This window comes from Leptodactylus fuscus, chromosome 3, assembly GCF_031893055.1.
Source record: "Leptodactylus fuscus isolate aLepFus1 chromosome 3, aLepFus1.hap2, whole genome shotgun sequence".
NCBI classification, from domain to species: Eukaryota; Metazoa; Chordata; class Amphibia; order Anura; family Leptodactylidae; genus Leptodactylus; species Leptodactylus fuscus.
Window position 1 is genome coordinate 185,456,787 of NC_134267.1, and position 24,624 is coordinate 185,481,410.

At 43.0% G+C, this 24,624-nt stretch overlaps 1 protein-coding gene across 2 annotated transcripts in view; it reads left to right on the forward strand.

Moving 5' to 3' along the window:
* Nucleotides 1–936: 936 nt before the first annotated feature.
* Nucleotides 937–24,624, forward strand: part of CUL3 (cullin 3) — a 45,186-nt gene continuing 21,498 nt past the window's right edge. The window contains exons 1-2 of one of the 2 annotated variants that reach the window (XM_075268869.1): nt 937–1,286; nt 17,033–17,230. In XM_075268869.1, the coding sequence (XP_075124970.1) occupies nt 1,221–1,286; nt 17,033–17,230 (264 nt within the window). In that variant the 5' untranslated portion in view covers nt 937–1,220. The remainder of the gene's footprint in view (nt 1,287–17,032; nt 17,231–24,624) is intronic. The other variant, XM_075268868.1, reaches the window with a different exon arrangement.

Consider the following 24,624-nt stretch of genomic DNA (forward strand, 5'->3'; position numbering starts at 1 on the left):
CAGCAGCGCTATTCAGCTGGAACGCACGCCGTTATGGACACGTGTTCCAAACTGAATGGGGTCACCGCAACATGAGGAAATGTATTGCAGGGTCACGGTATTAGAAAGGTTGAGAACCACTGTTCTAGACCAGAAAACCCCGTCTGATCCCGGCCTTAGACTGGATTCACATCCGTGCAGTACTGTACTTTTCGCTCTGCCAGTTTCAATATAAAATTGCCGGAAAGCGGGCAGAACCCATTATAGTCTATATGCGGATAGGGTACCCTTCTTTCGGATCCCCATATGGACCTGAATAATGGAGACCCAAATGCAAGTGTGAACCTACGGTAAGTCATTCTATGATAAATGAGAACAGACAAAAAACAGTGTGAACACAGCCTTAAATAAGTATTACTTGTTATCTTACATTGTCATGTGTTTTGAGGCTGGACAACTCCTTTAATAATGTTTTGCAAATTTATTCAGAGAATTTCCACTAGTGACTGATCTGTGACCACACAGTGAGAAGCGCCGTAAGAGAAGGCATGAGTGTCCAGCAGGGAAACATGGCCTTACTACTGACAGGCGCCACATGACGTCACTTCTCTGACAACCAAACACCACCTACACATGAGGCGCTGACAAGTTACTGAGCGCTAAATGTCAGATTGTGCGCTGCCACACATGTCAATAAAGATGTTGAAGGCTAGGACGCACGGTTGACAGCGTCAGGCAGCTATACAAAATAGAACAGGAGACGTCATGTGGGCGTTGCCCAAGTGTCACGCAAGTGGACGGGGACAGACTGTTTCGTCCAATCAGATCCTTTCTTGCATTTGCAGGGGAAATTGGAGCTTAAACATGGCGCCTTGTTGGCTTCAGCCCTAGTCATTTACATTTCACACCATAGAGGGATAAGGGTGAAGAAGGGAGGGAGAGGTGTAAAGTCTCGCGAGATCCTCCCCGTTCTCATGCTCCTCCCACCGGCCGAGCTAGCTGAGTGAGGGATGCTTGTCCGCCATCGCGGAGGGGTTTAGTCAGCGCCGTGTAGACTAGTTCCGGTACAGAATACTACGTTCTTCCAGCCGCGCTGCTGGGAACCAGGCCTGGATAGAGGAGGCTACAGGAGTACCTAGGTCTCTCATAGGCCGGGCCCGGGGCCTCCTCACACCGACGCACGCCGGGGGGAGACAAGGAGGGGCCCCGGGGCCGAGAGAGGACAACGATTAGCCGCCGACATGTCGAACCTCAGCAAAGGCACCGGCAGCAGGAAGGACACCAAGATGCGGATCCGGGCCTTCCCGGTAAGAGAGGCTGGAAGGCGGAGAGATTAACTGGGGGCACATCCAGGGAGGCGGGGTGTGTGACAGGAGGAGGGGGCTGCTTCCTGGCAGTAAACACTGGAGGTGGGCTGAGCACCCAGCACAGGGGGTATCTGCTGCCCACACAATGACAGGGCCCCCGGAGAACAAGGGCCAGATGACAGCGCCGCTTGCTGGGCCCAGGCCTCGGCCTACTGCTCACTGGGTCTGGAATAAAGAGCTAGTTCGCTCATGTGTAGTCAGTGTGCAGGTGATGGCAGGCTATTGTTCTCTGCTGTCAGCCCTTACACTCAGTGAGGTGGGCTGCTCTTCGGTGACATCTCTGACAGGACGTCAGACATGACAGCCCCATGATGACAGCCATACCTGAGCCTGCTGTGAGGGGCCCTGTATGTTCTGTCTATGCAGAAAGGAGCAGGCAGCCATTGATGCTGTTTATCCTGTTCTCTTCTGCTTTGTGTGTCAGTTGCTCACAGCATTCAAGAGCACTGCCTGACTACAGTGAGTGGTAACGCTGGGTATGACAGGTCACAGGTTGTCAGCCTCCCAGTGTCAGCTCTGTATGTCTGACCCCTAACTCACTATAGACTCCATACAAGAAAGTGCCAGGACACTATGCCATGTGCTATACGTCAGCTGGTATGGCCAGAGCAGGCTGTTAGCCTCCCAGTGTATATAGTAGATACAGCACTGAATGTGACTCCTATACCACTGCAGGGCGCGTTACAAGAGAGTACCAGTAAACTATATCAGCTGGGTATGATTAGGAGAGGTGCAGGCTGTTGCACTGTTTCCGTTCACTGACATCAAGGAGAGGTGTTAAGCATGGGGTATACCCAAAATACAAAGTATATTAGAAAGCTACTCAGCTGTTCATTATGGAGTGTTTGCCATAAATGGGTTTCAATTTTTTTTCTACAATTGTGTAGGGTGTGTTTGGTGAACATTTTTATAATATACTTTATTAACCTGTTTTACTACTTTTCAATAGAAAACGGGCCCTAAGTTTCTTCCTAGCAACCTGAGCATTGCCAGAGAGAATCCATACTACTTTGCATTGGCAGTATTTACAGATGTAGCAGTTGACACGGGGGAAGGAGGGGGTGGTGGTGGTTTGGAGAGGCGATTACTTAAAATTGTATCTGTTTTTATACCCCCTAGATAGTGGTTCTGGTGTCATGAAAGCTTTTCTATGCTACCAAGTGGAGGTGGTATAAAACTAGACGTGTAGCTATTTTGGGGTGAATTGTCTCTGTATCGTAAAACTAGGTTGCCCCTTTTCCTTAGATCACAAATTTAAAAAAAAAAAACACACGTTAGGTTTCCCACCAATCTGAAAATGCTTGGACTACAGCCATATAAAAATATCTTTTCCATACAGTAAATTCTGTAGCATGGGGCAAAAATTCCAGCACTTAGATTTTTTTTTTTCTCTAGCCCTTTGAGCAATCATTTGTTGCTTTCTATAACTATACTCCCTACGGTCAGGTGGGCAGCGCCTGGCACCGCCTACCTTGCAGTAGAGCCTAATTGTGCATTGCTTTGGAATAGTAGGGGCTAAGGATTCAGAGTCAGAGTGGCACCTGTTGAAGGATGCAAAGAATGGGGTTGGTGGAGGTGGTGAAAGGTCCTCTGTAAGGCTTTAAAGTGTAACAAAAAAGTGTATACATTTGGTATAGTGGTAATCATACTGACCCACACAATAAAGGTAATTTTGGCTGCACAGTGAATGCTGTAATAATGCCGCCTCATTCTGTATTTTTTTTCCCTTCTCATTCTTTACATATGGAACATTAAATGGTACCACTGCAAATTAGAATTTGTCCTGCAAAAATTAAGCCCTCTTAGGCTAAAGGCCCCACGTTGCAGAAATGCAGCTTTTTGTTGTTGTGGTTTTTAAAGCCAAAGCCAGGAGTGGATTGAGCAAGGGAGAAGTGTAAGAACTTTCTTTACATTTCCCATTCCTTCTGAAGCCATTGTTGGCTTTGGCAAAAAAAAAGCAACAAAAGTTGCGCTTCCACAACGTGAGGCCTCTGTGAATGGAAAAATGGAATGTCTTTTGGAAGGCGGGAAGTAAAAAAAAAAAAAAAAAAAAAAAAATTGTTGCGGCAGAAAGGAGTTATGTTAGGCTTGGCTATTGTTTTATGATTAGTGAGGGACTGACCTCTAGGACCAGCACCGTTCCTGAGAACAAGTGGCTGCAGTTTCTGCACAACACGTGGCCAGGGAGCTTCTAGGAAAATATTGGTGGGGGTCCAACCTCAGCACCACATTCTTCATAAAGTAATGGTGGATCTTAACACTGATTTCACTTTACAAGATGCATCATCCTTCATAAGTATTAGGGCCCGTTCCCACGGAATAACGCTGCGCTCACTCTGATACGTAAACACGTGTCAGAGTGAGCGCTTCAAAACAGAATCCCATTGACATCAATGGGTTCCGTTTAACGTGCCTAACACACTGAAATCAATGGGTTAAAAAGCCTTCCATTGATTTCAATGTGTAGCACGCATAAGACGGAACCCATTGAAGTCAATGGGATTCTGTTTTGAAGCGCTCACTCTGACACGTGTTTACGTGTCAGAATGAGCACAGCGTCACTCCGTGGGAATGGGCCCTTCGGGAAACAGGAAAGCCACAGTGTATGGGGGGTCACTTGACTGTGTGCTGTTTCTGTCACTTTTACTAGTTTATAAATCTTAGGTTTGGCCTAATAAGAGGATTGTCTAATAATACCTCGTATTCTGATCTCCCTTCCGTAATGACTGAGCAGTAAGTTACAATTCCCTCCACTGCTCTCAGCGCGGCCACTTTGAAACGTTTGGAAAATGTATTTTCATTTTTCCATGTGTTTATGATAACAGAGATGAAAGGACAGTGGGGGCATGAAGTGCACGACATGGACAGATGTAGGAGAGTTTAGTGCCACGTGAAATATTAAAGATGAGTTATTCAGTTTATTTTTGCCCGACTGTGAGAAGTGAACAGCACACACTGATAACATAAGGGTACACTACAACAAGACCAGGGAAACATGGCAGAATGGCAGCCAGTGTTGTTCTTCTGGGGCATGTGCTGTGTGTTTTCCATATCCACTACCTGCAGCATATTTCGGATTCTGTCCGCTGCCTTCTAGATAATGGGATGTTTTGTGCTGGCGGCTTCTCCAGGATTTCCTTGCAGTCCGTACAGCTTATTGATAACGCTTTGTGCTGGCGGTGTAGGTGAGCAGCTTTCTGCTGACCCTGGCGCTGCTTATCTCTCCTAGTTAGTAATGACAATGCCAGAAGGGGAGAGTGACACATATGGGGGCTCTGCCCAGATTCTTGTTTACTCACTTGGTTTCTGTTCAGGGTCACTCTTCCTGAAGTGGCTGATTCACTTTTTCTTTAGCTTTACTCATTGATATATGTAGCGTAAATTCCTCTGGGTGTGTGGTTGTGTCTCCGAATCGTGATTTTGAGTGCTTGGTGCCCACTGGACATTTGTACAGGTCTGTCTCTGCAGTGCAGTCACCTTACAGTATTGGAGCATCAGAAAGAGGACAAAACAGCAATGAAATGGCCTCATAAAGTGGATCATGTGCGACAATAACAGCATGAAGGGGTGGGGGATGGGGCGCTGCTACATACACACTGCCTATTGACTACATATAGATATATAGCAGTCTGTTCTCTGACACCACCTGCTGCGCTTGTCATGATCAGCACTTGATATTAACCCCTTTATATTAGGAGCTGAAAGACCTTGTTGGATTGGGAAAAAAGTCTATTCTTACACCCCCCAACAAAACCAGAGATACTTCAGTCAGCGGATTGTGAATAGTGTTGGAGCTCAGTCTCTTCCACTTGGATAGAAGGTAACAGAAATACCAGATATCATTGGCCAGGGTAACACATCACCTGACTTGTTGCCTCTGTTCACGTTAGATTCCCAGTTGACCTGTTTGCTGCTGCTCACACTTATCTGATGCTTGTGGACGGCTTGTGGCTATGGCCAAGTGTTCAGGAGTTCACAGACTAGTGTAATGTACAATTTTCTCATAAAATGTGGCAGAAGTTGGGAGGCTGACTCAGATTTCACTAAATATGTATTTGAGGCACATCTCAGGCCCGATTCACATCTGCGTTCGGATCATTCCATTCCCATATCCACATGAAGTATACAGAGAGAAGTTCTGCAAGCAGCGCTTTTCTCTCCGTGTCTTTCGTGCGGAAACGACACGGACCCAATTATAGTCTGAGGTCCGTAGTTTTCCTGAAGGTTAGGTTTCTGTTTGAGGGATCCCCATGTGGACCCCCGAATAAAAACCGGATCTTATCTGATAAAAATGCCTCACTACTTATGCAGCTTTCTTCCTAAATTGACATTCCCTGCGAAATCTGTTTTGTCATAAGACAATTATATACAACCATAGAATTTTATAGGGCAGGAAGTGAGGGGGAAAAAAGCAGATATGGGCACAGAGAGCTGCAGTTTATAAGGGTAGGTTCACACTGCTCTCCTTGAAGTCTGTTGCTCTGATCCATCATAGAATCCGAGCAACAGACTGAAATGCCAATAGAAAGACTGATGTAGATCGAGTCCCCTCTGTGATGTTTGATTTGTAAGATCACCCCCCCCCCCATTCACATGGGCATCAAACACCTAGATATAGAGCAAGCAGGTGAATGAAGAATTGTGGGAAATGTAGTAAAATAAAGGCTGCACTAGGAAGCAGTGAGTACTTAACACTGCTGTAGATGTACTTGCAGATAAAATGTGGCAGCTATATAACCCTCTTAAAGGGAATGCAGATGGAGGGGGCCACATTTGTCTTTCTATTGGCGTTTCAGTCCATTGCTCTGATTCTATGATGATGTTTAGAATCTGTGCGGATGCCATAACTACCCGGTCACCACTGAGAGCTCTGATTTCGGGCATTAAATGCTTATAGGGCTTTTGATACTCCCTGCATTTGTCAAAAATAAGAAAATGAGCATTGAAATTAAAAATTTATCCATACGGTCGGGAAAAAAAAAATATTCTAGATTTTATTGTATTTTCCAAATTGCCTTGCCTTAGATCAGAGAAACGAATTTCAACAATGGCAGTGTGAATGTAGCCCAAGTGCTTTATTTGCTTCTATTACGCCCCATATGATGCTGCTTGTGAGGGTGAGAGGTTAGGGAATGGAGTCTTGTGCTTTCTCCATACGGCAGACATGGAGCTGACTCTATTACAGCAAGCTTATATAGTACGGTTTACTAATCCTCCAGTGACAGATTAGAAAGTGATTTTCACACTTATATTGAAGTGAATGGGGAATCTACTGTAATGTTTATTGCTCATACTGACATTCTCCATCCTTTTGTCTGGCGGGGGCTTTCTCACCTCCGTTCATGGAGAAGACGTGTATTTAGAGAAGCTGATCACCTTTGTGTTAGGGGGGTAGCATTCTTCTATCAGATATCAATGTTGGGGTGCGTTCTCACTGTTTGCTGGGTGTCAGAGTATTTCCTGACATTTGCTGCTGTTCAGCAGACAGACATAACTATACTGGCTTGAAGGAGGCCCAAAGAGTTGGGGCTGATGGATACATTAGTAATATGCGCTGCTTCCCTGACGCATATGAGAAATGTACTGCCAATACATGCTTTATATATGGGGGAGCCTGGAGGGCTGCTTTATTTGTTCATGTACCCGACTGTTACAATCTGAGATGTTTTTGGAGGCCAAGATAACAGCTGGCTAGTGAGGAATCACAGATAGAAATAAAGTGATACAAGCAAGGACCGTGTCATCAAATTTTAATGAGAATCATTGTGGGAATTCTAAGAAAGCTGAAGTGCCTGTGACTACAGCGAGCTGTCATGTCCCATCTCCAGCTAGTGAGCCGCTCTTCATTATAGCAGGCGCTTACTTTCTGCCGCCTCTTTCCATTAGATTCACACTGACCTCACCAGACACTCCCAACCATGTGCCGTATATAATACATCCAGCCTCGCACATGTACTCAGCCACACCTCTGCTTCTATAGTGGCCACTCATGGACCTGGACTCAACTCAGCTGTTATAACCCCTTAAGCACCAGACTCATTTTTCATTTTTAATGATCAAACATTATTTATTTTTATTTATTTTTCTTCATGTTTTCATTCTGGACCTGTAACTAAAATTTTCTGTCGATACAAGAAATTGACAGCTTTGGGTGGATTTTGCTCCTGATTCTGATGCAGGAAGCAGTGCCAGAAAAGGGCCAAAATCCACCTGCCGCGACTTCCAACAGTTGCGGCACTCCGGTCCGGAGTAGGCCCAAATGAATGGGCCTAGTCTGAGGCGGACGCTGAGGTGGATGCCGTGGCTGAGTCAGCCGCGGAATCCACCTGAAGGAAGGACAGCGCAACATGCCGCTCACGGAAAAAAAAAGAGCTCTAGAGGTCTACATAGACCACTATTGTGAGGGGGCGGATTATTACGTGGATTCAGCGCCATAATCCGCCCCTTGTGAACGGGGCCTTAGGGCTTACATACAGTACACAAAATATATAAAACTGATATAATACTAACAGTAACCAACTAGCACAATGGGATTGAGGGTCCTGCCCAAACGTCTACAAACTTTATTCCCCAGGTATGTATAATTATGGCCAGACCCCATATGTGTAGGATTTTTTTTTTTTTTCTGTTTTACGATTTTATTATTCTATGGAGCTGTGAAGGGTTTGTTTTTGCAAAACAAGATGGTGTTTTCATTGGTGCCATATTGGGGTTCATATACTTGGGAGGCGAGATGAACAAAAACAATTTTTTAGTTGAGGAGTTTTTTTCTTTTTAGTGGTATTTTCAGTATAAATAATGTGGTACTTTAATAATTTGGCTATGGATACAGGGATACCAAATGTGTATGTATTTGTATTGTTCTGGATCAGTGACTGTGGATCCTAAACAGTCACTTAGGCCCTGCCTCTGGTAAGGCCTATGATGGCAGACATGGGGTCCTTTGTTAGGCTTCCTGTGATGGTGCCCCTGGGCCACTATTGGCTGCGTCCTCTAAGATTATATGGCTCCAAATGATATTATCCCAGTCAGTAAGAGTATGGCTCCCCCTGCCATTGTGCTGGCACAGCTGCTGCCTCAGCATGAACAGAATGGCATGCTTATATGTCTTTCTGCACTGACTGTCTTATCCATGAAAATACTAAAATTACACACCAGCTCTGTAAACAGCACCAAGACCTATATAAATAGCACTGACAACGCATTGGCACCATTTGTTATATCGCACAAATATTTACTACTATTAGTTACTAGCTATACATAGAAATTTGAGGTTCTTCATATATGTGATTGATCAAGCTTGTAAAAGCCCATCTGCCACGACAAGGCAACCTCATTCAGATGGGAAGCTACACTAAACACATACACATAACTGTCCTGGGCCCAGAATAAATCTATAGTCTGAATAAAGGGCAAGTCCGATCCAGAGTCATGCTCCATTTCAATTAAAATAGCCTTGGACAGATGGGATCTTAGAAACCAGACAGATAGTACTTTGTAAAAGGCACATATATATATATATATATATATATATATATATATATATATATATATATATATATATACATACATACATGGTTTGGGTAAATTTAGGGTCTGTGCTTGTTACTGGAGTTCATGAACTTGGATGAGACCAGGCTAAATCTATACCATGTAACTGATGAATGTGATATCATTGGCACAGGGAAGAGTCTGCAGCCTCTTTAAAGAACTGATCGGCGGGGTTCTATGTTGGGCTCCCACCCATTAGATTTGGATGACCTATTCTAAGGATAGGTCAACAGTATCTAAGCCCCAGAAAAACCCTTTTTAGGCTAAGGCCCCACTTTGTTGAAACACAGCTTTTTTTTTTGTTTGTTTTTGTTTTTTTTTGAGCCAAAGCCAAGAATGGCTACAAGAGGAATGAGACATATATAGGAAGCTCTTCACCTTCTAGCTTCTGCTCAATCCACTCTCTGGCTATCCGCAACGTGGGGCCTCAGCCTAACACATCCAGGTTATCACCTATTAGAAGATGTTATTGGTGGGAGCCCCTAGATGACATTGATCAGCTATGGTTGACAAGTCATTCAGAAAGCTGTCATCTGAAGTCCCTCATGTTTGGCGAGCTGTAGGTAAGATGTGAGAGGTTGTCAGGCTGTATCCTAAATCTTCCTGTGCTCTTGAGTCTCCCAGCAATTACTTATGAAGATGGAAGGCAAATATTGTGGTGTGTGTGAGAGCTCATTCAGGTTACAGTATATACAGTAATGTATGAATATAGTTCCCTGAAGCATAACAGCTGCAGCGCTTGGCCGGGGTCAGACGCTGCAGGAAAGAACCGCTTACACTTGTAACAGTCACAACACGTCTACACGGTCTAACAACTTTTCGAGTCAAATAGTTAAGACGGTTTTGCTGTTGAACTTCCTTTTAATTACCAGATCACAAGGTTTTTCCATACGATGTGTTCTGACATCCCTGGAAGGATACAATTGTTAATGTGACGATACATGTTAGGTAAAGGGTGGCCAAAGCTGACTATTTCTATTGGACTGGTCAGGCCTCTGAAGTGTGTGGGGGGCAGACACTGGAGTTTTACATGCTGATCCCTTAGTTGTAGGGAAGGTTCGCTGCCTTCAGAGGAGTCTGGCAGCCATCTTTCCTCATTTGCAGCACATTTATTTGATCCGTGACTATATTATGTGTATGACAAGCATTACAAAGCATGGCCAGATCATGAGGAACCTTTTAACCCTCTAACAATTACTTTGACTTTCTAAAAATGTCAGTTTTTTTTTTTTTTTTTTCGTTGCAGATTTTGAGTTTATGGCTCAAATATTACACAAAACGATTAACCCTTGCCTTTAACCCTTTAGAGATCTAACACCTTTTAGTCTTAAACCAGTAACTTGTCATCCCTCTCTGCAGCCACACGTGCATAACTTTTTATATTTTATTTCAACTCAATGTGGCTTTACAAGACCTTGTATTTTGTGGGTACATAAGACTTTGGTTTATGGCTTTTATCATGTAGGTTAATAACCTACTAATTTTATTTTAGGGTTTTTTACGGATGTGGCGATGACACTTGTGTGATTTTGTTTTATTTTCATTAACAAGGGGAAAAACAATTTAAGTGCTGCCGTCAGTAATGACCCCAGTATCTAAGTCTACTTTCTGATTGATATGGGTGTGGTTTGGTTTATGAGATGGGCCAAAATGATGGTGAAGGCAGACAATGTTGTATAACAAACGCTTGGATGCCCTGACACCCTGGTCCTCCCCTTTGGTGTTCACTTACTGGGCTGCAGTGATTCCAGCAACATACAGCCATTATACAGTCATTTCTGCAGTCCACCGAAGGCAGCTCTTTACCCCAAGTATGTCCCCAGTTATGTCCCATCTTGTTGTTTTTAGTCTTCTCCAGTATTCCTTTTTTGTTTTCAGCTTGGCCCTTTGTCTTCTAAACCAATGACTCCCGCCATACAAATATTATTGCAGTAGCCTTTAGTGTACGATGGTGACCCGTTCCCCTAGCCATGGGGACTATCACCAGCCCTGTCAGATCCATGTTGACTTTTTATTGTCAGGTTTTCAGGAGTGGTGCTGCCGTCTGCTACGAAAGCGCTTACTTACATGAACAACTCTTCAGCTCTATATTCCTGTGCTCAGCATCTCTCCGTCTATAGTATGCTCATATAATGTAGTATATTGTGGACCTGACAGCTGAGCTTGTTCTGATACACTGCGTATATCTGTATATCACTAAAGCGTATGTATTCATGTGTATTGTATCCATACTGCACACATGAGAATATCTCTATCAGGAATGATCTTCTGTCCTTAGTCATGTGCTCCTTCTGACAGATAAATACTATTTTTCATGAGTCACTATGACCTGGACTTTTTTTTTTTTACAGCATAATAGACCTAGAAGTGTGTATGTGGGGAAGAAATGGCCTCTTTTATACGTACCAAGCTGCTCAATGTGTTTGACTATGCCAAAGCATTTCTAGGATAATTTACTGTTATGTCTATACTCGGGATAGGCCACCAATGTTTAACCAGAGGGTGCCCCACATCTGACATCCGTGCTTTTAACCATAGTGAAGGGTTTGTCATTTAGCTCGGTGTCTTGTACTGCTTACTGCAGCTTGTACAAATGGGGTCATATACCTTGTTAAAACTGAAAGGCCGCCTGACTGTTCCATGAGTTTGGACCCCCATAGATCCAACATTGATGTTGTCTCCCTTAAAAATAAAAGAAAAATGGGTGTGAAAACTTTTTGCATCACATGTAAGTCATAGGCCCGGTTCACATCTGCATTCGGGGATTCCGTACCCCTTTCTTCATGAAAAATGCATAGAAAAAAGCGCGGCAAGCAACACTATTCTCTCTGCATTGTTCGTGTGGAAACCACACGAACCCCATTATAGGTTATGTGGTCTGCGTGTTTCCTAAGGTAACCGCTTTTATGCAGATTAGGTTTTTGTTCTAGGGGTCCACAAGCGGACCCCCTGAACGGACACTAATGCAGATGTAAATGAAGCCTAAATCTGACCTGTACATTGCAGCTGTTGAGTCGCCCCCTGCCTTACAGTTTTTCAGGAAGTTAAATATTGATCAATATCTAATTCTATACCTTACTGTCACAGGTCACCTACTGAATAGCTCCATTTGAGTGAATGGTGTTAAGCTGCAATACCAAACATAGCCACTATGCAGTATATTAGGGTGTGCTTGATATTTGGTAAAAAAAATGCCTCACTCTAGAGATGAGCGAGTACGGTTCGGATCAGCCGATCCGAACAGCACGCTCGCATAGAAATGAATGGACGTAGCCGGCACGCAGTGGGTTAAGTGGCCAGCCGCCGTCAAAGCGGAAGTACCGGGTGCATCCATTCATTTCTATGGAGCGTGCTGTTCGGATCAGCTGATCCGAACAGTACTCTCTCATCTCTAAAGAAGTCATAGTTATCGCCCAAGCAATGCAGTCTCTTCATACGGATGGTTGGTGGACTGCGGCTGCCGCCGGTCTTATACTGATGGCCTATCCTAAGGATATTTAATCAAAATTACAATCCTGGCAAATTTTTCTGCCATTAACATGATCTGTAGTCAAAGTAACCTGACCATTATAGACCATAGTGACATGAATAAAGCTAGAAGCCTCATGGCAGAACAAACTTGACCCTGTGTTTTTGGTTTCTAACACTTCTGTGGGGGTAAAAGTTTTCACAATGCATAGGCTAAACTTAGTTACTCCTATACATCAGCGCCCCCCATAGGTGATGGAGCCTAGTTTCTCCCCTGTTAATATGACAATTCTATGCTCTATTCTACTATGTGAAAGCAACAAGTGTAGATTGGTTGGAGATGTCACGGCGAGGCGGAGGACTGACAGAAGAGACTGAACATGGGGGGGGGGGGGGGTCCGTGCAGCGCTACCCCGCAGCGCTCTGCTAGTCTAATAATCGGGGTGCCACTGAACCATATCTATATGAGGAGTGAGCATGCTTATCCAGTAGTGTGAACACTTTTTTTTTTTTTCTCACCACATTATAACTAGAATTAAAAAAAATATCTGGTTTTATTTTGGAAATCAAATAAATCCATAGCTTGCACAGCAGTAAACGTCTTCATGACAATGGACATCAGATTCAGAGTCTGGCCGCCTCTTACCTTTTTCGATTTACCCAATTCCCATTTTCTAAGTCAGAATCAGATAAGAGAAAGTTTTACTGCATTGTTGCACTGCACAAGGTTTTTGTTGTCTGTTACCATGGAGAGCCTGTAAAATTAAAAGAGAATTTTTTTTCACTAGGATTTATTGAAGAATTGCTTCATTTTATATGTATTGAGTTAATGTTTGTGACGCTGGAACAGCCTTTAAAATCTAACATATTTTAAGGTTTTTTTTTTCTTTCCCCCCATGTTCTAAAATTGTCTGTTTTCAGGGGTTTAATGGCTTAAAGGGGTTTTCCAACTTCCTTTCTGTTACATCAGAAGCCTCTTGATAACTTGTTTCTATAGAAACAGATTTATTTCAGCATGGTGCCATACGACAATGCCTTTCTTTGCCTGCTTTCCGGTTACAGCCGAATGTGCAGTTTTTTTCAATTCTTTTCTTACCTGTGGAGTGCAGCCTTGTCTGGTCTTACCTCCATGTACTAGACGTGTTATTACGCTGATGAAGTAACCGCACATTAGTAACCTTTTAATAGCTGTTGATGATAATGGTCTTCTCCATCCTCTTCATTTAGCCGTGTAAAGGGGTCTTGTAATGGCCTCGGAGAGGCACTTGTCTTGGCACTCCTGGGCTCACCGTGTTTGAGACATGGTTGGTAATGCACATGAGAGATTTGCACATTCATTTTATTTTGGTGATATCTGCTGTTAACCTATAACCAACCCAGACATCAGATACTTGACAAGCTGGAGCAGTGAGGTTATTGCTCTGGAGAGGTAAGCAGCAGCACCCTCATTGCTCCTAAGAGCTCCTTAGAATATTGGCAAAAACTCCAATGTCTTGGAAATGAAGGCGCCAATTCATGAGGGGAAAACTTTGTTTAGGTGACTCTCTGTGGGGCTGGTTTGATATGCTATGCTCGGGTGACAGACCCCCTTTATATCTTATTAAAGAAATGTGCTTCCTCCTCCACTTTTTTTTTTTTTTTTAATGTAGATTGTGAGCCCCACTTAGAGCTCACAATGTACATTTTTCCCTATCAGTATGCCTTTGGAATATGGGATGGAAATCCATGCAAACACGGGGAGAACATACAAACGCCTTGCAGATGGTTTTTTTTCCCCTTGGTGGGATTTGAACACCAGGACTCCAGCGCTGCAAGGCTGCAGTACTAACCACTGAGCCACCGTATTCCTCCTCCACTTTATCGGGCTATTTTACACCACCTTTCACTCATCTCTAATAGTACCTCCATTTATATGTAATCTATAAGTAATTGCTTTATAGCCTCATTTTATACAGTTGTTGATCATTATCTTCCTAGATCTAGTGTAGTCGAGAGCTATTACCAAGTGTAGCAGAGCTCAGCAACAATCACGACTACACAACAGTATTGGTATTTTCTAGCCTCTGTGGCGCTCTCTTCCCTCACCATTTATTTGGTTCCCTGACTGGAAGCCTAGCTAAGATCGTCTTGGTATTTTCGGCAGGCGGATTTGTGAATGTTACAGTGTAGGTTTCTGCCAGCTTGGATTTGTACAGCGTGTCTCAACCACGTTATTGTGGAATAGATTGTTGTCTATGAGAGGTCTGCATGTGAATGGGAACAAGCCATCTGTTCTCATGAGTTTTACAAATTGCAGAGCACTGCGGGGAGGGAAATGAATACTCGGCTTGCCGCAGTGCCCACACATCCAGGATTTCACTTTTTCATTTAGAGGTCTTGTCATCTTTCTCTTTATTAGCAGTTGTAATATGTCATACTATTCTGTATGGTATTACATGCTTCATAGAAAGTCATGGCTTTTGGAATAAAGGTAGTGAAAAATGGAAAAAAAAAAGTCTGCGTCAAGTTACGGTTAAAGTAGAACTTCCACTAACTTCAATTGGCACTGATCATCTGATATTTTTTTTTTTTTCCCCTCCTTCAAGCTTCACTGTTCCTGATCAGTTGTTTAGTTTCAGAAGGCGTGCAGTCTCTGTCTTTCTGCTCTAACCGAGGAACAGTGGGGCCTAGAGAACAAAAAGCCCAAATGCAGCGGAATCAGAGGAGCTGTGCTATGGAAGGATGCAAAAAAGTTGTTAGGTCCTCTATCTATAGATATATATAATCACCCTGCTGCTGCCCCTAATACTATGGCCACAAATACTGTAAGACACTATGCACAACACTGAGTGTCCATCTGAGCTGTGACATCCGAGTGTATTCCGTGATGTACTTGTTTCTATGGGGGGCTTCTGATCCATTGTGTTCCAATGACGCGGAGAAGAATAGGACCTGCTCTATTTTCCAGAACCAACCATCAGCACCCCCTCGGATAGCACGCCCGGACATGTGCATGGATCCTTATGGTGCCATACGGGTAGCCTCCCTGAAGAATATACATATTCATGCTATACACAGTGCCCTCAAAAATAACTGACCAGCAAATAGTGTACTATAAAGTAATATTGCTCCCCAGTGGGCCAGTTTTAACATCCAGTAGTAGTAGTAGTAGTAGTGTTACCCAAATGTCACTAGGGTTACCTTTTATCACACACAAATTTCATCAAGGAATTTTTTTTTTTTTTTAAAGGATTTTTGGCACAACACGACGCAGCAGCAAATTTGTGTAATGTTAAGCCTCTAACCATACCAGAGCACTATGTGACCCCGTACAATATAATGCCCTTTAAGTGGCTCTACCCAACATAGTTTGTAACGGAAAAAGTCCCCACCTTACTTCCCTTCCCTGTAGCGGTCTGTGATGTGGGGGAGTCCTCAAGCCTATTTGAGCTTTTGGTCTGCAACCCCCCCCCCCCCCCCCCCCCCTTATGCAGTAGGGTGCAAAGTTAGTTATGTCTGCCCCTCCACCAGACATAGGTGATAGAGACCAGCAGGTTACTGACCCACGCCTGTGTCACAGAGGGCTGCAGGCTGACACATGGAGAGGGCACATACTACTTTCCCTTCATTATAAGGGCTTTTCTGCTTGTACGTTTTATTTCATGTTGGCCTCTGGTCACACCTAAACTATTGATTTTTATGATTCTGCTGTTATCTGTGACGGGTACAATGCATAGGTTGTAACCCAGATAAAGATCAGCCTGTAACAAAAGTTGATTTTGTTATGGATTTCCTATAACCTCATGGGTGTGAATTCTCCCTCTTTGATATGCCATATACAGTGTTATTAGCAGAATGTGAATCCTTCTGTACCTGCCGTTTATCGCACAGATATACAGCGGTGTATGACATGGTGCAGTGTGCTTGTTACAGCCTTGTGCAGGTCAGCTAGTGTACTGTGGTATTATTAAGCGCGCTACGCTCCCACGCTTCCTCTGACACTGACAGGTAGCCAGACTGCAGAGCGCACACAATACTGCAAATGCTTCACTCTGTGCCTGCACCAGCCTGCTGACAGCCAGACCAGTCTGGACACAATTATATGTATTATTTTATTTTATTTTTGCTACTCTTTTAGGTGAACTCTGCTGTCCTATCTTGAGAGCAGGATACAATGGGAGAAAATCCCATCCCTTAATATCTCCTTCACTTTCATTGATATGAAAGCTCCTGACTCTGTTCCATTCAGATTTGGGGACACAACTTCCCTGTTCCCAGAATTGGTGCGACCGTGAGCAGTCGAACCCCAACAAATATGCAAGTTGTCCCCTATCTTGTGGATACTAGAGAATACCCCTTTCAATTTGATTCACCTATTTTCATTGACACATCAAAATGGAGATTGTTAAATATTTTGGAACAGACTTTTGGCGATTTCCCTTTGGTGATAGATTGAGAAGCCAAGTCTTGCCAAATACACTAAGCTTAGATACGTAGGCTTAGTCAAGTGTAGATGTGGCTGTTCGTCCACCATGCACGTTCCCTGTAGGGTGAAATCCTTGTCAATTCCAGACTTGAGAATCCACAGTATGCCCTGAATTACAGATTTTTGTAAACTCCATTGCCATGTAATCATATGGTTTCAGATTCACATTGACAATTGTTTTTCATGTATTGATCTTTTACAGATGACTATGGATGAAAAGTATGTCAATAGCATTTGGGATCTGCTAAAGAATGCGATTCAAGAAATCCAGCGCAAGAACAACAGTGGATTAAGTTTTGAAGAACTGTATAGAAATGCATATACCATGGTGCTGCATAAACACGGAGAGAAGCTATACACGGGGCTTAGAGAAGTGGTGACGGAGCATCTCATAAATAAGGTAACCACAGGGCCTGGCACAAATGGCAGCAAGCTTCCTGTGTCTCTTGATGTCAGGCGGACAGACAGTGTGCCTGTGAAGGAATGTGTAGTTAATAGTCAATGTACTTTATAGCTGAGCAATAATCAGACTAACAGATTTACTTCCACAGCAAGAACTGAAAATTCCTTGAGGTATTTTGGAATAAATTGGGCAAGGTTCTTGGATGTGGTCAAATATTTCATTCAGTAGGACGTTGTAAATTTATAATGAAGAGCTTAAAAGAGAACCTGTCACTGGCAGACCTGTAGAGATATCAGTGTGTGGTCCTAATAGAAGACTTACTTCATCCACTAAAGCATGGGTAGGCAAATTTATTTATACGGCATGCCGATTAAAATAAAAAACGAGCCACTTAAAGTGCAGGGGTAATAATTGTAAGGCTGACGTCCCCCTACACTAAAGTCATATAGCACAAACCACAACACAGGGGTGCTGCCATACTGGATACAACTGTACTTTTCCAATAGAAGCAATGTAAGTACATGTGCAAACAGCAATGAGTGGTAAATGTCTGCGACTGGGGCAGTGAGGTGGCACACTATGTACCTGGATGCTGCAACCAGTCCCCAGCCGCCGGTACTTCCAATTTTCTGTAAGTGAAACGGTGCCTGGGCACTGGTATTGGCTATAGCCACATCTGGGTACACAGTGTGTGTGCAGGAGGCCTAGGGGTGCTGACAAACGGCATGCATGTGGTTTTCACTGACCCATATATTAAAAATGAATTGACAGGGCTGCAGATGTGGACTGATTTAGGACCGGCTTCAACTTGGCCCAGACACACAGCCGCAAAAAATGACGTCTGCCTGTATGGGCCCATTGAAATGCTTGGATCTGTACGTTTATCCGTAATAGCAGATAAAAAGTATGTCATATTACCAGCTATTAACCCCATCCTGTCCCTCACATTAACCCCTATAGACTTTACATAAAGGTTGCTGAGACACATGGAGGTACTAATTTAATATCTTCATTAATGAGGTTCTTTATTAGTACCCCCAATATGTTTCACATATTAGTAATCCTCACATAAAGCAATAAAGCACACAGGGGTTAACGTGAGGGACATGGAATTACTAATCCTAAATAACCCCAGACTAATGAAATTAATAGTGATAGTAACTCCAGCATTGACGTGGTGTTTGTGTGATATATATATATAGATATATATATATTTATATTTATTGTATTTTTATTTTTTATTTTCCTCCTCCTCCTTTGTGCAGAGAGCAGGTACACATGACTGTAGCAGGCAGGATGCTTGTACTGTACAGTGATGAGCTCCGCCTCCTGTGCGTTCTTCACCCCCTGGTGGGCAGAGACGGTAGCAAGGGGAGGTGGAGTGTCCTGTAGCAGAGCACAAAAAAAAAGCTCCCTCTTCATAGTACTTTCAGGTCCCAAACTATGTCACTCATGTCAAGGGTTGCTGACCTCTGCACAAGTGTCCTCAACCCTATAAAATGGGTGGGCTGTAAAAAAGCACTATAAGGATGCTGCCACATGCAGGCCACGCACCGAGCTGTGCTGACAGGGTTCGTTTGTCCAAGTAAAGCAATTATTGGTTATCGGCTGATGCTTGTCAATCACCGCACGTCTTTAACAACTTAAACACTAACAAGTACCAGCCAATAATCAATAAATATTTCACTTTGTGCAGTGAAAAAACCTTATGGATATCCTTAATCTCCCATCCATTTTATGGACCTGCTAATTGGACGTGAATACACCCTTAGCTTCTATGCTACATGAAAACCCAATTACGTGTGGACACTCTTGTGCTGTCACATGATCCTTTGCAGCCAGTCTGGCAAGGATGTGACTTATATTCCAAGATTCCTCAGACCGTTGCAGCTAAGATTTTTTTTTGTTTCCCCTGCAGTGACCTCTGCTGGGAGGACTGCAGCATTACATAATGCCATACAAATGAATATGTGAGGCTTCTTTGCCATGGCGAGGGACATTGTGTGTGATTCCCTCTCTGGTTCACAGAGGAGTCTGCGGAGACGTCCCCCTTACGATGTTCATGTGTTATATATTTACTTGTGTTCAGGAACCACACATGTAGTTTGAGTCACTGGAGTGGAATGACACTTGACAGAAGATCTGCCCATGTGCAACTCTAAGCAGCTTCTACAAACTAACACATTGCTGAAGCCCCTGGGCCCTGTGTACCATGTGATATGCAAAATACTGGCGTCTTATTACAAGGTAGACGGGCCTTCGGGCCCCCTCAGGCTATACCTCTGCACCGTCTAGAGCTAATGCATTGGTATATACAACATGAATTCCTGCGTGTAGGCAAATCTCTTGGTAGACTCCTGGTAGGTTTGTAAAGGAAGGAGGGGTAGGGGGGTTAACAAATGTCATCCCCAGAGATTAATAAGGATTGTCAGAGATATTCTAATACTAGATCATGTTTTTCCTCCAGGGGCGCTTTCGTTCACAGGCAACAATTTTGTATATATTTTAAAACGACAGTATGCCCTGTCTGCAACCATAACATTAAAGGGAATGTCATCAGAAAATGACTGTCGTCTGTTTTAGCAAATGTTTGTATTCCCTAGGCAATAGCAATTGTGACACATCTTTTTCTACCTCTGATATACAATTCCTCTGTTATTGCTGCTACATTTATGATTTAAGTTAATATGTTAGTCTTGTAGTTCTCTTTGGCAAAATGTCGCTTCACAGCTTGGTAAAAGGAAAATGTTTGTTTTGGTACCGTGTTAGCCAGTGGTTATAAAATATAAAAAAAAAAAAAAAAAAAAACTTTTGCAAGTCTTCAGTATCACCTACTGAAGACTTGCAAAAGTTTTTTTTGTTTTTTTTTTTTGCTTCACAGCTTGACATTGTCATATTGGGTAGGGTCACCCCCCCCCCCCCCTTCCAAACAGGTAGCCCTAAATGGTTGTTATACATGCATTTCTAGGAAGAATAACAGAGGGATGGCACAATGCAGAATTATGAGAAAAAGGTCACCTGTGATATCTATCTATCTATCCATCTATCTATCTATTTTAATCAATTTTTACGCTTCTATTCCCATTGAAATTCTAAAGTGCTCACTTTTTCTTTTTTTGTTTTTAATGTAGCAATTTTTAACTAGCCAATACAGAGGAGATTCAGTACGTTATTCTTTGTCCCACATTTGCCCCCTTCTTATAAGTGTCAAGACCCTAATGCAGTCATATATACTAGCAGTAAATAATCCCCCCCCCCCCCCCAACCCCTTTTTTTTAAAATCAGGTATAAGACTCTCGGATCCTTACTTGTACGTCCTCTTACGTCAAAAGCTAACGCTATGAGGCAGCACATTTATTACTTTCAGATCATGTGCACAAAATTAACCCATTTTTTTGTTCAGGTTTGGCTGTGGTTTTTGAGCTGAAGCCGGGAGTGTTTTCAGCAGAAGGTAGAAGTATAAGAACTTTCTATAATCTCACATTCCTTTTGTAGCCGTTTTTGGCATTAGCTCAAAATGCTGTTGCAAAATCTTCAACAAAAATACCCTTTGTTTCAGCAAGATGGTGCCTTAGCCTTGGTTTTTTTCCAGGCTAAAAATATTGATGACCTATCGTAGAGAAAAGTTGTCAATGTCAGATCGGTAAGAAATGACACCCAAGATTCTCACAGGTCAACTGTTTCCAGCATCTGATACTCAGAGAATGGAGCAGGAGGCAGACAGATCTGTTCTCTGTATAGTGGCCAGGCAGGTTATTCATATGAACTAGAGCTAAGCTGCAGTGACTCGAAACACTACACAGAGAACAGCGCTGTCTGCTTCCTGCTCCATTCTCTGTGTATCAGCTAGTGAGGATGCAAGGTGTCAAACTGACACATTTCATATTGATTACCTAGGCTAGCTCAATTGGTATTTTTAACCAGAAGAAAACCTCTTCTGTAATCTGTTACGATTTTCAGACTATACAAACAAACATAATAGAAAATATCCCAATGTATCCCCCACTTTTCCCTGTTATTTGCCCATGAAGAATTGTAGAGGAGTCTCCAAGAAGCAGTATTCCCTGAGACAATCCCCATTCTCCTTAGGGCCCCTTCCCACGAAGTAATGCGGCACTCAATCTGACATGTAAACATGTGTCAGAGTGAGCGCTTCAAAACAGAATCTCATTGACTTCAATGAGTGCCGTCTTACGCGCACTACACATTGAAATCAATGGGATGCTTTTTAACCCATTGATTTCAATATGTAGCGCGTGTAAGACGGCACCCATTGAAGTCAATGGGATTCTGTTTTCAAGTGCTCACTCTGACACGAGTTTACGTGTCAGATTCAGCACCGCGTTACTTCGTTGGAACGGGCCCATCGCGTGGAAAACTCACTTTAATAAGGGTTGGCAAAGCCTGACCCTGGTAGTCGACCCATTTGTCCCAGAACTTCTCAAACCTGTGTCTGCCTTTGTTTCATAGATAGCTTTTTCTCCCATATTGTTCCATTAAAAGAATTTATCAATTTAGGCTTCAGTAATGGATGTTTATGCACCAGGAACTTGGCTATGGGTTTCCGGTCTTGATAAAGACTCCAATTCCCCCCACTGTTCCCAACAATTCCACCTTTGGGTCTCCTGAGAAAGATATTCCAGACACCTCGCACTGATTCCTAGTACTGTCGGCCATCTTTTCTGTAGAGATCACTTCTGAGATGAAAGGTATCGCCTATATCTAAATAAAACCGGGTCAATCAATGAAAATAGGTGACGGTCACAGCTCGTCTCCCCTCCCTGCACAGTGACCTTTGCACAATTTGCAGGGCCATGTCCACAAGTCACTTCTGAAGGTTCCTATGGTCTGTCGGTGCTGTAAAGCATAACTGTGAATGCTGTTAACAGCTCAGGAAAGATGGCTGTTCTTGTTAATACCCACATCTAAGCCTGTGCGAATAACAGTGCCTGAGGTTGTGTGAAGGCCATCCGAAATTGTCAACCGCTTTATGTTCAGTAAGGTCTGTGGGGTGTCATTGTACAAATCCATCAGTGCTTTTTTTTTTTTTTTTTGTACTCCTAACAATAGGCAGACGTGTTAATTTAGCTTTAATAAAACCAAAAAATTTTATACAATGTTTCTTTCCTGTAGTTGCATATTTGATGCAGACTTTCTGGTATATGTTACACGGCACAACTGAAATTGCGGAGTCTGCACCGAGATGATTAAGAAATATCTACAATTCTTATGAATATCAGTGAGGATGGGGAAAAGATGAAACTCGGCAACTTTTCTCAGTAGCCATAGGCCCGTGAATGCGAACCTATGGCACAGGTGCCAGAGGTGGCACTCAAAGCCCTCTCTGTGGGCACCCATCTATGGAACAGATTATACTGTGTGGCGGCCACTATGGAACAGATTGTACTGTGTGGTGACCACTATGGAGCAGATTGTACTGTGTGGGGGCCACTGTGGATCAGATTGTACTGTGTGGTGACCACTGTGGCGTAGATTGTACTGTGTGGGGTCCTTTTTGCAGCAGATTATACTGTGAAGCCAATTGGACTGTGTGGGGGCCACTGTGGAGCATATTGTACTGTGTGGGGTTTGCTGTGGAGCAGATTGGACCATGTGGGAGTCCTTCACTATTTATATCACACAGTATCTGTTTTTATACCAGACATGTGGAATTACTACAGGTCATAAGAACATTACGTGGTCACGATAAAACAGATTTGTACAATGTAAATAGTGAACATTAATTGTTTAAAAGTACCAAACGCAGTACAAAGTTGCTTGCAATATTGAATGCTCTGTAAAGCCCCATTCACTTGACCGTATTTTGAGGGTCCTTAATTGTCCACAATTGTGGATCCGTTCAGTATTAAGGTTGAATTGCCATGTTGGCACTTTGTGATAAATTAGTGGTTTTTGGGTTGCAGTTTGGGCACTTGGTCTCTAAAAGGTTCGCCATCACTGCCATAGGCTCACCTCCCAAATGATGTGATCTAACAATATCCATCGGAAAACCACCAATCGTGTATAAAGCCTTATTCACAAGTCACTGCTTTTTATCCATGAGGAGTCTGTGTTTTCCATGGACAGCACATGAACCTGTTGATATTTTATTTAGTTTTTTTTTCCCCACACAAAGGTTACATTTACTATTATTACCTGTGATTTTTGGAGTGCATTTGTGCACCTATGAGCTTTTTCAGTGGGTTAGACAAAAATAGATAATTGTGAACTTTTTCTCCCCACAGAAGTGTGCATAAAGCCTTATATTTTTTACATTTTGAGCACTACCCTGCTGTGCATGTTGTACCTGTTTTATTGTTGCATACTACAGCCATTTACTTATGTTTGGACTCACTTGTAGGACAGCTGAACTGTAGTAGTTCCAGTGCTGGAGGCTGCAGGAAATAGCTGACTGGTGGGGGTGCTTGGTGTCCGACCTATCCTAAGAATGGGTTATTATTATTATCATTACAATGGCTGGAAAGTCCCTGTTTGGGGATCCCAACCCCTCTGCTCCAGTGTTGATGACACCCCCTGACTTCAGTAGCCCCCACCAGGGACCTGCAGATATTACACATGCCCCATAGTAATCTCTGCTGTGATGGAATACACCTTGCCACCATGCGTATGCCCATGGAATAAAGGCAGGAGCACATGCACAGGATTTGGAGGAGCCTGGAGGTGAGTCATACAGCGTCCTGATAATCAAAAATTAGAAATTTTTTTTTTTTTTTTTTTTTTTTTTTTGCAGACTGAAAAAACAGACAGCATATATAGTAAGGTGTAATGTAAGAGCCTGACTTTACCTTTACAATGAACCAGTCACCTCTCCTGCTTTATTTGGTTTATTACATCTTTATTTTTATAAAGCACCCCCGGACGGGTAAAACCCAGTTGTCATCTTATTGGTATATCTCTGGGAGGAATAACGGAGGACTAGTAAAACCTAGTTATAAGAACTGATGCTCCAGAATGGCGGGTTCCCTTTAAGTGGTATCTGTTATACTATGGGTTATGTAAGTTCAGGCAGCTGTAACTGAATGTATGCTCCTTAGCTTTAGGCTCATTCACACAGCGCTGTACAGGGCCGATCCTTGTTGTCTTGTTTCTCTTCTCCACAACACGGTAATGACCTCAGATGTTTGCTGCCTCTGCCGAGATGACTTGTACTTTTCTGTGAAGGTGTGGTCTTGTGAGATGTGGTGAACGTTATTTCACAATGTGAAGAAAAAAATAGTTTTTAGGGCAAGCTGTCTATATAACAGATGCAGTTATAAGAAAAAGTCCGAAAATTTCTTAAAGGGAGCAGTACAATTAACTAGAAATCCCATACTGATACATGTGGTGATTTTTGGCTAAATACTAGGTAGTAAAACGGTCTGCTAATCCCA